The sequence below is a fragment of the Lolium rigidum genome, chromosome 7, assembly GCF_022539505.1.
Source record: "Lolium rigidum isolate FL_2022 chromosome 7, APGP_CSIRO_Lrig_0.1, whole genome shotgun sequence".
NCBI lineage: Eukaryota > Viridiplantae > Streptophyta > Magnoliopsida > Poales > Poaceae > Lolium > Lolium rigidum.
Window position 1 is genome coordinate 254,772,575 of NC_061514.1, and position 17,478 is coordinate 254,790,052.

At 45.9% G+C, this 17,478-nt stretch overlaps 3 protein-coding genes across 3 annotated transcripts; 2 read left to right on the top strand and 1 right to left on the bottom strand.

Moving 5' to 3' along the window:
* Positions 1-4,996: 4,996 nt before the first annotated feature.
* Positions 4,997-7,950, top strand: LOC124676994 (beta-amylase Tri a 17). Its single transcript, XM_047213003.1, has 7 exons — positions 4,997-5,108; positions 5,290-5,688; positions 5,842-6,006; positions 6,436-6,699; positions 6,888-7,097; positions 7,199-7,438; positions 7,534-7,950. The coding sequence occupies exons 1-7, from the start codon at positions 5,058-5,060 to the stop codon at positions 7,669-7,671; spliced, it is 1,467 nt and encodes a 488-aa protein (XP_047068959.1). The 5' UTR covers positions 4,997-5,057; the 3' UTR covers positions 7,672-7,950.
* Positions 7,951-10,269: 2,319 nt separating this feature from the next.
* Positions 10,270-11,329, top strand: LOC124676996 (oxygen-evolving enhancer protein 3, chloroplastic-like). The gene is made up of 3 exons (XM_047213004.1): positions 10,270-10,528; positions 10,630-10,928; positions 11,092-11,329. The coding sequence occupies exons 1-3, from the start codon at positions 10,285-10,287 to the stop codon at positions 11,188-11,190; spliced, it is 642 nt and encodes a 213-aa protein (XP_047068960.1). The 5' UTR covers positions 10,270-10,284; the 3' UTR covers positions 11,191-11,329.
* An 868-nt stretch (positions 11,330-12,197) lies between these two features.
* LOC124675636 (54S ribosomal protein L24, mitochondrial-like) lies at positions 12,198-15,947 on the bottom strand. The gene is made up of 2 exons (XM_047211701.1): positions 15,683-15,947; positions 12,198-12,860 (listed from the first exon to the last, which is right to left on the bottom strand). Exons 1-2 carry the CDS (start codon positions 15,880-15,882, stop codon positions 12,446-12,448), a joined length of 615 nt encoding a protein of 204 aa, XP_047067657.1. The 5' UTR covers positions 15,883-15,947; the 3' UTR covers positions 12,198-12,445.
* Positions 15,948-17,478: the final 1,531 nt, after the last annotated feature.

Genomic DNA, 17,478 nt, shown 5'->3' on the forward strand with positions numbered 1-17,478 from the left:
TTTAAACGAATTTCAGTAGCATGGTTTGAATCAGATTTAGTATTAGTCTTATGTGGCACAAAATCTGCAGCAACAATCTGATTCTCACTCTTAAGTTTCTCCTCGTTTTTTACTCTACTAGCTCTAGCAAGATCATCTTTTAGCATTTGTTCAGGAGTCATAGGTTTGAGACCAATTTTCTTTCCATCATGCATAAGAGAATACTGATTAGTTTTACCATTATGAACAGATTCTCTATCAGATTGCCAAGGTCTACCAAGTAACAAAGAACAAGCTTGCATAGGTACAACATCACAATCCACAAAATCAGAATATGTACCAATGGTAAAATGCACACGTGTAATTCTTGTTACCTTGAGCTTCCGAGAGCTCTCAAACCATTGAATGTAGTATGGATGTGTGCGCTCTCTTGTAGGGAGAGAAAGCTTCTCCACCATGTCAACGCTAGCCAGATTATTGCAGCTTCCTCCATCAATGATGATCCTAATAGCTCGCTCTTTTATAACGCCTCTTGTTTGGAACAGATTGTGGCGTTGATCATGCTCAGCTTTGCTCAATTGCACGCTCAACACACGCTGTGCAACTAACTCCTGTACTGATCAGCAGTGTCGCCTTCCATTACCTCCATCTCTTTCTCGGAATCAGAATTGGCACCATCACGTGCGGCAATAAGGGCCAAAGTATCTTCATCAAAGTCACTTGCGGAATCATATTCGCCATCTTCACGCACCAACATCACACGCTTGGTTCTCGCATTCTCTCTCTATGTGTCCAAATCCCAAGCATTTGCGACATTGTATGTCGCGCGTCTTCCCCGTGGAGGCCATCGAAGATGAACTCCGAGGAGGACCAGACGAGATGGTGGTGGAGTAGCAGCCGATGGTGCTCGTGATGCAGGCGCGGTGTACTTGGATGTAGTAGGTGCTGCTGCAGTCCCACGAGATGGTGGCGCTGATTGTCGCGGAGACCACGACGATGTACGACCTGCAGAAACATTAGCTTTTCTCCATGGTGGTTGACGATCCTGCACTTCACGTTCAGCTTTGCAAGCAAGATGAAACAAACGAGTAATAGTGTTGTACTCCTTATAATCTAAAATATGCTGAATCTCCTTATTCAAACCACCAAAGAAACGTGCAAGCATAGCCTCATTATCCTCTACAATACCACAACGAATCATGCCAGTTTGCAATTCTTGATAATGCAAGGCACAAATTCAAATATGCAAAACTGAAAAGACAATGCAAGGCGTGGCAGGGGGTTTATGGGACGATATGATCTAAACCCTAACTGTATTTTTTTTTGGCTTTTTCGTGGTTTATGGGTATGATGGCAGATGCAATCTACACGAGGAAAACAGTAAAATCTCACCGAGCAACCTGAAATCCGATACCACTTGATAGGGCAAAGGTGGCCGATCTTTCGATGAGACGTGGATAGATCGATTTGTTGGTGGAGTTCGTGCTTGACGATCCGACTACACGTGCAAAGCTCGTGCGCCAATGCAATCGCTAGTACAATCTCCGGGAGTTACTGATCTTGCGGATGCACGATCAGCTCGACCGACGAGGGTCTTAATTCCTACCCGAAATCGAGAACAAGTAAGAACTAATAATGCAATCAGAATTATTGCGGATATAGATGAAAGCTTTATTGAAAAGGTGGGATTCCGAATAGTCGGTCTTGTTCGGGCGTTGGCCTCAAAAGAAGTACACGAGAGTTGCGAGCAATGGCTAACTTTTAGTCTAATCAAAATCCGAGTCTAAACGTGACGGCTATGGGGGTATTTAAAGGTGGAAAAGGTGGGGTTTCGGCCAACCATACATGTGGTGGCCGAACCAAACCCTAGAAGGCCTTTTCCCTTCAATACGGACTCTAAAAAGTGGCTGACTTAATTTCAGCGAAAATGACATGGGCCCGGCCCAAAACTAAAGGTGACGCAGCACCATATTATGCTATGGACGAAATTATGAAGTGGAGAACTCTATATTTCGTCTATGTCTTCATCTCTTCTTATGGTGGCTTCAAAGTTCGAAATCTCCACTTGTGGCGTCATCTTCTATCCTCAAGTGCTTGCTCGCTATCTCCTCCATGTGTGATCATGCTCCAATGCTTGTCCTCCTCATCCATGCTAGGTCCATCATTCCTAAGAGTAACAAACATATCTGATTTAGGCAGCATCATATTCTCATGTATATGAGGAATAGTTCCAAGAAACGAAAGTACCTGATAGTTAAGTTGTTTGGCACGAGCTCGAGTGATTGGTCCTTGTATTTGTGTGGCTGTAGGTACAGCGGTTGTATCAATAGATGGGATGTCCTCATCAAAACTTATCTAGACGACGAGGCGCAAATCCTTTAATAAATTTCATATCAAAGTTGGCACGCTTAGTCTCTTGAAGACAAACAATAGAAGCAAAACTCTCATCAATTTTGTTATAAAGTAATGGCCATTTATCTGGACTATTTATCCCACGGATGTTCCAATTGAAAATAAACCAAGATCGATTGTCACGATTCATAGGAAATAATCTGTTTCAAGAAAGCCAACAGGATCCGCTGTGAACACGAGCCCTTCGAAACAAGAGAGCGAACTAGTCATTGTGGCGGGCTTGCATGAGACGCTCTTCAGAAAGCTCCTCAGGCTCAATGTGGCATTGCTCCACTCCTAGGCGTTGCATCTCTGTGATTTGTAGCACAGTCCGGAGTAGATGCCTTAGGGACAGAAGAGGAACGACGTCGTGGAGCGGCATCAGTTAAAGCCACATGAATATAGCCATCATTTTGGTGTCTAGGGCTACGACGGACAGCAGTGTCCACCTTGGGTGTATCCTTTTTACGTGGGCGACCACGCGCACGGCGATGAGCCTGAGACGTTTCTCCTGCAACAGCATCCCTGTATGTATTCTCATCAGTCAAGGAAGTCGACTCTTGGATAGGCAAGATCAGCTCAGAAGTAACAACAGCCTCAGGGACAACATCTTCAGTATTTCCTGAAACAAACCCCAGTTCAGCTAAAACATCCAGAGTATCCGGCAGCCGAATATTAACATCTATAGCTGACACGGCCCTCTCACACCATGTGTAGAAGGTTTAGTGGGTGCAAATTTAGTTTTGGTGTACGTGTTTGAATTCCCACAACCTTCCACTGTCAAACCCCTCTTGATAGTGCGGGATCCTAAACACATGCATACTAGCAAAACTAGGATGTGTGGTCTTCGATCTTTTCACTTTTGTGGGGTCGACCACCAACTTGTGCTTCTCATAGAATTTAACCATGATTTTAACCATATTTTAACTTAGGAACCCCATCCTTCGAGCTATATTAATCGTCTTTTAACCTAGGAACCCCATCTTTTGAGCGATTTTAATCGTGATTTTTACGCCTTGTAACTCAGGAACCCCATCTTTTTTTTCAGGGCACTCTCAACTTAGATAAGTAATGATTGAGGGAGGGTGTCAACTAGAACCTTAGGAATACGTGTGTGCGCACGCGCGTGTATGTTTTTTGTGTGTTATACACGATATGGTTAGAAATGATTTCCTTAAATAACTGTCATGTCATGTACGACCGATCTCCTCGGGAGGTGGGGTACGGCACAGTGGGCCATGGGCATCTCATGGAGGAGAGGATGGGGAGGAGGGGCGGACGGCGACGACAGCGATGGCTGACGGTGGTGCAACAACCTTTTATGGCGGCTAGGCGGGCTGATCTGGGCTCAGTGTTGTCTGCCTAGTTGCCTATGGTGTTGTGTGGTGTCTACCAGGCTACCAGCCATGCAGTTGGTTGTTCCCTGTTTGACTTTCCAGAGTGTCTTCTTCTCCACCGCCGGCTGGTGGCGTGGGGGCTACTGGCATGGCTTTGCATTAAGGTGGCGGTCCTTGGGTTCCTCTCTCTTCGTGATGAAGAATTGCATATCGCCAATCGTCATTGATCTGGGGTGGACTACCAAGTTCTGGAAGACTCCGCTGGCGAATTCCAAATTGACGGCATACCTGGAGTTTGCTGGTACGGATGGTGTTTCGATCGCGCACAACCATGTTTATTTCTGACCGTTTGGTTTCAGAGAGGGCGTTGTGAAGCTCTGTGGTATGTTGCCATCATGGGACATGCCTTAGTTGCACAGTGAAGTCAGACATGGGGAATGGCATGGAAGTCGGGACTGAAGACTGGCGATTGAAGTTTGAGACCTAGGGGTGTAGGGATTCTGGTTTGGTGATTTGTGACTTGGAGTAGCGGAATTGGCAAGTGGGGGCAACAACACAGGAGGAATTCAGTATCTAAACATACATGATGAAAACCCAAGGTCTGGTCTTAATTGGTTGTGTCTGGCAATGACCTCGTTGAAGGCATTGTTTTGTGAGTGCGGACTTTTCCGGGGTGAAAACCTATGGTCTTTGATCAGGGTGATGATGGTGTTTGTGCACTATTCCCTTCTTGGAGGCATCGCTTTTGGAGTTGATGGATTTCTGGTGTTGTTTTGGTGGTGTTTGGTCCGCTATTACAAGGAACTGGTCACTGTAGCGGGATTTTTTATGTAATTCTTCTTCTATTTTTGCCTATGTGCATCCGTATTGTTATTAGAACACTACATTATTGCAGAGGCTAGGTGTAATTGGTACCTTCCCGATATTAATATATTTCCTTTATCGAAAAAAAAGAAAAATAACCGCCATGTAGAGCTTTTGTAGGAATCAAGCCATAGCCTAACCATATCAGTTTTTGTATCTTTTGGCATTATATAACCCGTCCTTACTGCCACGAAGGTGTGCGCTTAATCCGACTAATACATACAAGCAGGGGAGATGTGTGCGTGTACGTTTTTGTGCCGGTTTTTGTGTATAGACGATATGCTTAGAGATGATTGCCTCAGATAACTACCAAGTGTAGCTTTTTAGTCATCAAGGCATATCCTAACCATACCATAACAATCCCCCTCCCCTCCCGCGGCTGTATAAATAGACCCCCTAGCTCCCTGCAACATCCCACAAACCAAGTTGAGCGAGCGAGCACGCAAGCCAGTGTCTCTAGAGCATAGATTTTAGCCAGCAGCCACAATGCCTGGGAACATGCTAGCCAACTACGTCCAAGTCAACGTCATGCTCCCTGTAAGCTCATTTACCTCGCTACACACCATACCCATTTCAATGATCTAATTCACACTATCGTAGATATATTTTGCCATATGTATAACACATTAACACAACAGTTGAAGAGTGAAGTCATGTAAAAACTAGACCTTAGATGGATTTTTTACTAACTTTCATTGATTTCACTTTGGGGAAATAGCTGGATGTGGTGAGCATCGACAACACATTCGAGAAGGGTGAGGAGCTCAGGGCGCAGCTGAAGAAGCTGGCGGAGGCCGGCGTGGACGGCGTCATGATAGACGTCTGGTGGGGGCTGGTGGAGGGCAAGGGCCCCAAGGCGTACGACTGGAGCGCCTACAAGGAGGTGTTCGAGCTAGTGCAGGAGGCCGGGCTGAAGCTGCAGGCCATCATGTCGTTCCACCAGTGCGGCGGCAACGTTGGCGACGTCGTCAACATCCCCATCCCGCAGTGGGTGCGGGACATCGGCAAGAGCGACCCCGACATTTTCTACACCAACCGGAGCGGGACGAGGAACATCGAGTACCTCACCCTTGGAGTGGATGACCAGCCTCTCTTCCATGGAAGAACTGCCGTCCAGGTTAGCACAGCTAAACCACCACTTCACGCTCTGCTGCATATGTGGTGATCGATCAGATGCTCAGATGAGTCTTGGCAACGGCAGAGTTGTGATTTTGTTTGGTACTGTATGACCATGGTGGCAAGCTTTGATTCTTCCTTGTGGCTGTGACAGATGTATGCTGATTACATGAAGAGCTTCAGGGAGAACATGGAACAGTTCCTGGATGCCGGTGTCATCGTGGACATTGAGGTGGGACTCGGTCCAGCTGGAGAGATGAGGTACCCATCCTATCCTCAGAGCCAGGGATGGGTGTTCCCAGGGATCGGAGAATTCATCGTGAGTGCCTTTTACCAAACAAAAACTACCCTCTTCTGCATTCTTCAAAATGTTCTTATACATATGACCAAAGGCAGTTTAATCTTTGTCCAAGTGATGATCTGCATTTAAAATGTTTTTTAAGAACTGAAAACCCAATGCTAAAGTGATTCTGATCAAAAGAGACGCCATGTCAAAACTGCAATTTAGGTTTATCACTACTTTTTAGTTTTGAGAAACCGTACTGTCCTTTTGAGAAAAGTGACAGAAGCAAACACAGGACCATAGTCCCACAGCTAAGCGGCATAAAGCAGAGGAAGCCAAATGTATATCTAGCTAAACAGACGGGGGAAGCAAATAAAACAAATGCAAAATAATACCATCACCAGTAAAGACAAAAGGACTTCAGTTAATTGTTCCAGCTATTACTAAAACAAAAATAATCTGCAGTGCTATGATAAGTACCTGGAGGCAGACTTCAAAGCAGCCGCAGTGAAGGCTGGCCATCCTGAGTGGGAATTGCCTGACGATGCTGGACAGTACAATGACACTCCTGAGGAGACCCAGTTCTTCAAGGACAACGGAACATACCTCACCGAGAAGGGGAAGTTTTTCCTCTCATGGTACTCCAACAAACTGATCGAGCACGGTGACAAGATCTTGGATGAAGCAAACCAGGTCTTCTTGGGATGCAAAGTGCAGCTGGCAATCAAAGTAAGTACCATGCTAAAGATCTCAGTTCATAAAATGGAGATTCAATTGTGAATGTTGCATCCGATAAACAAAATTGCACAAATTTCAGTTGAGCATCAGATTATATGACAAGGAAAAAAAAAAGTATATGCAGCTCACATTGCTTGAGCTAGAATGTAAATGAGAGATGATCCAATGTATGGTTGCAGGTCTCTGGCATTCACTGGTGGTACAGGGTTCCAAGCCACGCAGCCGAGCTCACTGCCGGGTACTACAACTTAGATGACAGGGACGGCTACAGAACCATAGCACGCATGCTCACAAGGCATCATGCTAGCCTTAACTTCACTTGTGCAGAGATGAGGGACTCTGAGCAGAGTTCGGAAGCAAAGAGTGCACCAGAACAACTAGTCCAACAGGTAACTACACCATTAGCGACCACCAAGTGATTTCTGACTCAAAGACTTCTGCACTTCAATATTTTTCGAAACACTGAAGCACTTCTCATCAAATTTCTCAGGTGCTGAGTGCTGGATGGAGAGAGGGCTTAAATGTTGCATGTGAAAACGCGCTCGCTCGATATGACGCAACTGGTTACAACACGATACTCAGGAACGCAAGACCAAGAGGTATTAACAAGAGCGGCCCTCCTGAGCACAAGCTGTTTGGATTCACCTACCTCCGGGTATCGGATGAGCTGCTGGAGGGAGAGAACTACGTCACTTTCCAAACTTTTGTCAAGAGAATGCATGCTAACCAGGTTAGTGCAACACCTGGACATCAAGACGTCTAAAAACTTACACAGATGGTATGATTTTCAGCTATATATTATAATAAATACATAATTATTTTCAGGCTCATGACCCAAGTGTTGATCCAATTGCGCCCCTGGAAAGATCAGAGCCGGAAATGCCAATTAAAATGATCCTTCAAGCAGCAGAACCAAAACTGGAGCCATTCCCCTTTGACGAGAACACCGACCTGCCAGTTTAAAGATCTCACTCATGCAGGGGTCTCTAACACCAATATCCTCGGCCTATTGGTGTTGAGCTGAGCATGAAAATAAGCTTACTGTGGGACAATAAGCCGCGATGATAAATAAACTTCTGTGCAAGAAGGTTAACAAAATCATGTATGTGGCAATAATATTGTGACACTAGTCACAAGGTTTGATGCTTTTCCGATGGGCCAGAGTACATTAGACCTTGGTCCGCACTTTGCTGTGTGTATTTGTGTGGACGAATAAGGCAATTTGTGTGTATGGCTTTCTTATTATGTGGTTTCTTTAGCAGTATAAGTAAAACTGAAGCGCACAGTTATTTGAATCCTCGACAGGAATGAACAAAACGAGAGTACCTAGGAGAGTACCAGTAGTCAGTGCAACAATGCGGCTAGTTCTGAATTTGGTAAGACAGACTTGACTGATCCAGCCCAGCACCCACAACTACTCAAATCGAGTGTATCAAACCAGCACATGCATACTAGACACTGAATGTATTCGCGTGCTGTAAATTTCTCACACTGATGTGATGCTCTGATGTTGGTTTTCACATCACCGAACCAGGATTAATCTCGATAATTCGCTTACACTAAACTAGCCAATCAAGGGTCATACTTTCTTTAGTCAAGTTCCTAGGCAAAGTTCACGAATCGTCGGCAATGAGATCAGGGATGGGAACAAGCAATCAGGCACGCTCGGTTTAACTGAAGCAGGGATGGGATTTTAACTCACCCAGGGCGCTCGCTGAGTAAAGGACGAAGCTATCGGGCGGGGTTGTCCTTGTCCGAAGGTCGTAATCTCGCCGCGAGCACGGACTTCCCGACGCGCGCACGGCCATCGGATCAGATCCCGTGGTCGTGCAGCTGCGGAAGGCGCTCGGCCGCCGTCAGCAGGGGAGAGAGGCTCGTCTGCTCGCCAACAGAAAATGAGAGGGCACGCTCATGGTAAATTGGGAAGAGAATGGGAGGGAGGTAGAAATCGCCGCCAGCCGCGGCGAACCACCATTGATGTGGATGATGGGTGCGTTGTGAGAGGATTTGATTTTGGCCGGCGCTTTCGCGGAGTTCGCAGTGCCACGCGAGAGAGGATTGCAACTCTGAACTCGCGTCCGTTACAATCTCATCCAACGGCTCTTGCTTGATAGAGAGGCGATACACACACACTAGTTCAAAATCCTCTTCCCTTTTGCCAGCGTTTAAATTTTTAAGTACGTCAAACTTCTTTATGTTTGATCAAGTTTATAACCAATATGCTAATACTTACAATGCCAAAAACATATACTACCTCTAGATACATCTCAATTCGAACAAACTTGCGAAACCCTTTTATGAATGGAGGAAGTAATGCAAATATATACTTACCACGAAAACAATAAAACCGGTGTGACGTATAAACTTGATCAAACTTAAAATTAACTTAGAGCAAAGATAGAAGGTTGGTCCTGCCTATCCAATGATGGTGTTACCCCTTTGATGTTTGGCCACCCTTTTTTAGCTTGATCTTTTATGAATTTATCTTTAATCGGGACATTTTAGCTCAACTTTATCCTAGCTTTGCTGCCTTTCTATTCTATAACGGCCAAGTCGAGGGCTTCCATTTATTTGGACCGGGAGGGGGGAGCATTTTTTAATATTATCATATATCGTAATGAAATTGTTTATTACATGTCATGTCATGCCACTTATGTTATCATTCTTGCTTCGGTTGGTCATTGACCCTCATCTTCCTATACCGTCGACCAGTTCTCCCTCCATGCTTCTCAACTAGGACATTCCTCTCCGGCATAGATTTTCATGGTGTTGTGGACATTCCCTCGCATGCACCCCCTCAGCACCACCCCCCACCCTCAGCACCACCACACGCCTCGCCTCCTCCTTCCATCACTATCGAATTCTCTCCTCCCCATTTTACTATTACCGCGACCCTCACTTAACCTAATTTGATATTCATGGTCACATCAAATCCATATCTAACCTTGAAAACCATAACCCTCCAGATTGAATGACAGAGTATGGAGATAAGTCTCGAACCTAGTGCTGGTAAGGATGCCACGATCTAAGGGGATGAAATGATCTATGTAGCTCTTTGTGTGATTGGGCGGATGCAAACTAAGATGAGCCTGAGGAATATCATGCATCGACGTATCGATCTTTGAATGCGCACTTCAGAATATGATTGCGGAGAGTTCAGATTTCTGCATAAGTGAATTTGCAAAATTATCTCGACGGGTATATTTGCTCGGTAAAACAAATTGTCGGAGTGCTCATTATTAGAACGAGTTATCGAAGACTAGCAAACTGACAAAAGAAGAAAATCTTACTGGCCAACTGAAGGCCATGCTCCACGACACATGTCAGGGGTTTATTGGCCAAGACGCAATCCAGACTGAGGTCAGGAGATGCACCATGCCAGAAGCCGTGCCACATGGCGTGCGCGCACTGGCCACAAACTTATCCAGTCAGATAAGGTTTCGCGCCGCGAAGGACAGCAACACGATACACGTCCTCCTCATATATTTTTGCCAGTGGAACGAGAGATCGCTAGCTAGCTTCTCAAAAGAGATAGACAGAAACTCACTCGGTGAAGCAGAGAAGCGAAGCTTCAGGATGGCACAAACCATGGCGTCCATGACCGGCCTATCGCAGGGCGTGCGCCTCCCAGGCCCGGCCGGCAAACGCGCCAGCAGGCTCACCGTGAGGGCGTCGGCAGAGGCCGAGACCGCCGGCCGTCGCGCCGTCCTTGGCCTCATGGCCACCGCCGTCGCTGGCGGAGCGTTCGCGCAGGCGGTCCATGCCGGCACCGTCGCCGCCATCAAGGTTGGCCCGCCGCCGCCGCCATCCGGTGGACTCCGTGAGTGCCTCTACTGGCTGCTTATACATAGAGTTATAGATACATAGCTTGGCTACATTTCCGCGTCATCTGATTGATGATGATTGTCTTCTCTGTGGCAGCCGGAACGGATAACTCCGACGAGGCGAGGGACTTCGACCTTCCCCTGAAGAACCGGTTCTACCTTCAGCCGCTGCCTGCGGCGGAGGCGGCCGCCCGGGCCAAGGAGTCCGCCCAGGACATCCTCAACTTGAAGCCGCTCATCGACAGGAAGCAATGGCCGTACGTCATGAACGACCTCCGCCTCAGGGCCTCCTACCTGCGCTACGATCTCAAGACCGTCATCGCCTCCAAGCCCACCAAGGAGGAGAAGAAGAGCCTCAAGGACCTCACCGGCAAGCTCTTCGACACCCTCGATGGGGTAAACATCTAACAATTTCAGATAGCTTATTTCTCTTCAGAAATCTTGCAGCTTGTCTTTCAGATACATGACCAATGATCACTCCTAACATCTTGTTACAAACCTGAACACTTGCACAAGAATTTCCAGGACTAACAGGTGTGGGCTTCTCCATTTTTTGCAGCTTGACCATGCAGCCAAGATCAAGAGCCCCTCTGAAGCCGAGAAGTACTTCGGAGAGACCAAGACTGTTCTTGGTGATGTCCTCGCCAAGCTAGGATAGATTGATCGTCCACATAATGGCCTTGTTGCTTTCAGGCCTTTTATGTTTGTTCATATGGAACCGGCATTGTAACTTCCCTGTTGATAATATGTCAACAAGCACTTAAAGATGATTCTATCTTGAATCTTTGACAGGTAAAGATACAAGCAGATTTAATCATGTGAAAGGGGCGGGGAAGGAAACAATTCTCCCGACAACAGAAAAAAAAAACTGCACCCAACAGCTAGGGCAGTACACACAAGTTCCGTCCAGCCAAACACTTCATCTAAATCTCTTTTGCTACAAGCAGGCACAGATTAAGATTTTCTCCGCTTGATGTAACGTAAACGCCATGCTGAGGTCTAACAGAAACCAGCCAGCAAAATGATACAACTCCAGCTAATTAGGTTTACAAAGAAACCCTCTCTTTGGCATTTCAGTTGAATGGGCTAGCAAAATTGGGAAGAAAATCATCTCAATCCTGGCGCTAGAAATTACAATAATTGTACAAAACAACTTCCACCAATTCGCAACTACTTGCAACACCAAAATGTTGCGTGTAAATGGTAAACTTAGGCAGTTAGGCTTAAGATACACTGTTGTCCCAAGCGAGATATTCTCCCCTGTTTATATGAAATGAAAATCTTCGATTATTTTGTCAACGGCATCGATGTTTCCATTCATTTTTTTATCTGCAAAAAATGAATAATTCAGTTCGAAACTTTGGGCTACAAAAGGCATGTCTGAAATCGAACATTTTTTAAATTAAAAGCATATGTGAAATAAGTGACATGTATTTTCTAGGGGTCTTATGGAGAATCAGATAATGAAATCCAGATACTTGATAAAAAAAATGAATGAAAGTATGTGATATTATTTATACCCATCCTTTAGCCTATGCAGACAATTCTTTGCCATTATGTGACTTGACATCACAAAAGAAAGATACCACCTAGATGATGCACGCTCTAAACAGTACATCAGCCTGCCATGACATGTAGAGGTTTCAAATGGACCACTATCGTGTCGAACATAAATTACATAAAAACAACTATGCAACCTTTCTCTAGTAATAAAGATACATTTAAAATTTTCTGGGATACCAAAGTGGGGCAATACAAGCCAATTATCATCGATATTCCAATTGAATCTTCAAGATTTAACAGTTAACATATTTAACCGATAAACTAAATTTCAACAAACTCGATGATGCTTATTCCTGAAAAGGATGCTACAGAATCACATTGACAGCACATACCGGGCACACGGGTCCAGGCTAAGACTTCTCTGCGACATCAGACACCTCTTTATTTGTATCCACGACTTCAGTTGTTTCGTCATCATCAGCTGTGGTTGCTTCTAGCTGACTCTGTTTTGAAAAAGCAATGGCCCTTCTCGATTCCCTACGGAACTCTCTCTTGGCCGACAGAACCTCCTCAGAACCTTGTTCTATCTTAGCCTCTTCCTCAGGAGGGAGCTCTGAATACATCTTCTCAATCTTTGCCTTCCAGGCAATACACATCTCAGTATCCATTTTGTTGTAAGGTGTCTTCAGGAGGTATTCATCAATGCCACCAGCTTTGTCAATGCACCGGAGTGCATGAGTGGTTACTTTGAGTCTAATGTGACGTTCATGAATATAGCTGAAAAGACGCTTCTCCTGAACATTTGGCTTCCAGAATCTCCTTGACCTGAACAAAGAATATACTCCATAACCAAAATGTTCCAAAAGATCTAGGAGGGGGAGCAAAAGGAAAGGCGATCAAGAAACGCTTAAGCCATATGGAGAAAGAATTAGCAGGAAGTGTTTTAAATTTGCAAACTACCAGGAAGTTTCTGAATGTGTCTAGCACATAATGAGACATCCAAAAGAAATGGAACATTATCACTTTGTTGAAGATATCCAGGATGCAGTTCCTATTACACTGTGTTGCTGTAGACATGAAACGGTGCAAGCCAAAAGGTTACAAGAATGGTTAAACATCATTAGCAGCTTTGCACTACCCAGAGGCTACAAGGTTACCCTAAATTAATGTGTGTAGTGCTTGAATACATCAACCAACTGAATAGTGAGTCCACGTGATGATTGAATCAAATAAAAAACCTATCAAAACAAGTATCTATTGCCAGGAATCAGAGTAAGTACACCATCTTTTCTTCCCCTGCTCGTGGGCGAGAGAGCTTCTTTGGGACCTTATCCTCTGCTAGGCAGGTCATGGTTCTGCCAGCATATCTGTGAAGGACTCCCTTGAGATTGGTGGTGTACCCCAAGCAAGGAAAAAAAAGTATTTCACTCCATGGTAATCATGAATGTTGATCCATCTGGCGTGAACTGGGGTGGCTGATGGCATCAAGGAGGTCAGGCAATGGCGACAAATTTTAAACTACTGGCTGCGTGGGCGGCCGTGAGGAGTAGCTTGGGTAGGGTGTTTGCGTTGTGTGTATTGTCTGATTTATGGTTATGGGCTTATGGCACTTGTTACCCAACTCGTGGTTCTATTTTGCTTATCCTCTCAATTAAATTAAGTGCAAAACATAACTGAACAATCATCGATCAAATAATCTGTGAGCAACTATGAATTATCCCCGGAATAATAACAAGTGATTGGATTCATTCTCCTACTATTTCCGAAAACATGCCATCATGAAGGATAGACTGAATCATGAGGCCACACCAACTGTTTAACATGGTAGGGGGACGACTGAAACAAAGTAATGGCATGCTTTCACTCAAAATGCATGTATAACAAACATTGATCACACAAGCCCAAAAAACATGGCTGCAGTTCGTATTACACCTGTGTTGCTATAGACATGAAATGGTGCAAGTATACCTGGGCATGTGTCGGGCCAGGCCGGGCCTCGGGCCGGCCCGAGGTAAGCCCGACGCAAAAAAAAAATCCGGCCCAAGCCCGGCCCGACCAAATACCCACCAAGCCCGTCGGGCTGCAGGCCGGGCCGTAGTGTTAAACTGTGTTTTCGGGCTACCCAAGCCTGGCCTGGCCCGGCAGTCGGGCCAACATTTCTCAGCCCAAGCCCGAGTTTTCGGGCTGGGCTTCGGGCCGGGCTGCCCATGGCCAGGTCTGTGCAAGCCAAAAGGTTACAAGAATGATTAAACATCATTACCAGCTTTGCACTACCCAGAGTTTACAAGGTTAAATTAATGTGTGCAGTGCTTGAATGCATCAACCAACTGAGTAGTGAGTCCATGTGATGAATCAAGTAAAAACCCTATCAAAACAAGTATCTATTGCCAGGAATCAGAGTAAGTGGAACATCTTTTCTTCCGCTGCTCGTGAGCGAGAGAGCTTTGGGACCTTATCCTCTGCTGGGCAGGCCATGGTTCTGCCACCATATCTGCGAAGGACTCCCTGGAGATTGGTGGTTGAAAATGTACGTGTACCCCAAGGAAAAAAAAAAATCCACTCCATGGTAATCCTAAATGTTGGTCGGTCCATGGCGTGAACAGGGGTGGCTTATGGCATCAAGGAGGCTGAGCAGCAGCAACAGGCCTTTAACTACCGGATGCGTGAGCCGCCGTGAGGAGTAACTTGGGTCAGGTGCTTGTGTTGTGTGTATTATCTGATCTATGGCCATGCCACTTGTTAGTTGTTACCAAACTAGTGTTTCTATTTTGCTTATCCTCTCAATCAAATTAAGTGCAAAACATAACTGAACAATCATCTATAAAATAAGTATCTGCGAGCAACTATGAATTATCCTCAGAATAATAACAAGTGATTGGATTCATTCTCCTACTCTTTCCAAAAACATGACATCATGAAGGATAGACTGAATCATGAGGCCACACCAATAGTTTAACATGATTGGGGGGCTGACTGAAACCAAGTAATGGCATGCTTCCACTCAAAATGCATGCATAACAAACATTGATCACCCAAGCCCAAAAAATATAACTTTAGAGTTAGAATAAGGTGTCGTATTACATCATGAAAGTCCTATACTGACATTCAAATAACAAATAATTCATGCATTTAGTTCGGATCCTAACTATCAAAGGCAGTACAAAGTGGAGAGTGAATCCCAACAAGACCTGATATGATTCTCAACTCATCTAATTCTCAAGTGGGTGTTGATGAGGAAAGTAAATCAGTGACAAGACTGAACAAACCAACATAGTATCGTGACATAATCGTTTTCCCCTTCGACTTACACTCAAAACAGCAGCTTCACTTTTTTTTTCATTCTCGAAAGTGATTTACGACATTTTCTATATAGACTTGGCATCCAGATTGATAAAATCAAACATAAATTAATAAAAACAGCATTTCCGCAACTAAATTTCCCAAACAAGATGAGCAAATAAACATCGCTCGTCGCCCCTCCCATCCCACGCACCCAAATCGAAATGACCTTGTGAAACATCAAACGCGTCATTTCCCCCATTCCAACTACCGAACCTTAGCATTACAGTCCGAAATATCTGTGCGCACAGATCAGAAGAAACCAAGAAATATTGCACGAGGGAATAAGAGAGTGAGAATAAGCCTACTTGTTGCCGCCATCCTCGGAGACCTTGTTGCCGAACCGGATGTGACGGCCGGCGAAGATGCCGCGTTTTGCCCGGCCCATGATGACCTTGCTATTCGGCAGCATGTTCTTCACCGACTCCATCGCCTCCGCCGGAAGCTTCACCTCCTCGCCCACGCGGCGCACCACCTTATTGTAGATCTCCTTCGCCCGGAACGACATCTCCCTCCGGCTACTGCTGATGCTACGGCGGCGGCGGCGGCCGGTTGGTTTTGGCGTGCGCGGTGGGGGCGAGGTTTCTTCCTGGCTCCGTGAGATCTTTGGGCAACAGCGCGTTGATTTGGGCCAGACCATGGCCCATTGCCTGAACGATTCTTGAAGGGAAGGCCCGTGTACAAGATGTTTTGTTCATTTTAGGCCCAGGACTTCCCCTCAAAAACAAATTTGGATGAGGACAGGCCTTGAATTTAGCAGAAACATGTTCAATTATCACGAAAAATCAATTAACCGAAAATACTTACCCCTCCTTGTGTTATCATCAGATTTTGGCTAAATCAGGAGATGGGCCGCGATCAAGATGGGCTTGGAGATTACATATAAAAGAAATACGTGAATCGGCCTCGTATGCAACGTTTGGGCTAGTTTGCCCTTGTATCATGTAACATATTAGATTACGTGTCGGTTAGGAGTTGGAGTTTTACCCGTGCACGGTTAGGTGCACGCCTGAATTAGAAAGTCCCTTGGACTATAAATATATATCTAGGGTTTATGGAATAAACAACAACCAACGTTCAACACAAACAAATCTCGGCGCATCGCCAACTCCTTCGTCTCGAGGGTTTCTCCGGTAAGCACCATGCTGCCTAGATCGCATCTTGCGATCTAGGCAGCACAAGCCTATCTTGTTGTTCATGCGTTGCTCGTCGTTGAAGCCTTTTTAATGGCGAGCAACGTAGTTATCTTAGATGTGTTAGGGTTAGCATTGTTCTTCGTATCATATCTCTGTCGTAGTGCAACCCTTATACATCTAGCCGCCCTTACACCTATCTCGGGTGTAGGGGCGGCACCCGCTGATCATAGTTTAGTAGATCCGATCCGTTACGGTTGCTCCTTGTTCATCAAGGATTAGTTTAACATCCGCAATAGTTAGGCCTTACAAAGGGTTGGAGGATCCAGCGGCGTGTAGGGTGGAGTTTGCTAGCCCTAGACAGGATGTTCCGGGGATCAACCTCGTGTTGGTTTTTAGGCCCTGTCTAGGATCGGCACTACGGTCACCGTGCGCGAGCGCGAGGCCCAATCGTGAGTAGGATGATCCGATTATGCGGTGAAAACCCTAAATCGTCGTAGATCGCATTAACTTTATCTTGATCAAGCGGGACCACCATATATTCGGACACCTTGTACGAATCATGGGTGGATCGGCTCTTTGAGCCGATTCACGGGATAACTCGAGAGCCGATCGAGGCTCGTATTTAACGTTTACGTGTATGCCATGCGGGAAATAAGCGAGGCATCATCCAACACCTTCCACGACCGGGTATAGGTCGGGTGGCACGCCCTTGCGATAGCATCGGACGTGTGACCGGGAGGCTTTGCGGGCCGTCGCTGCGAGGGACCGGGCCGGCCGCAGCCCTAGTTGTTCCCGGCTCTCTTGTGTTGCCGGTCGCTGCCCGCCGGTGGGTTTCGACCGCAACACATTCGGCACGCCGGTGGGACCATCTTCGACATCCACCGCATCACCATCTGCATCCGAGATGGCGGAAAGCACTCCGGTCAAGTACGAGGATCTGACTAACGAGCTCAAGAAGAAGCATGACG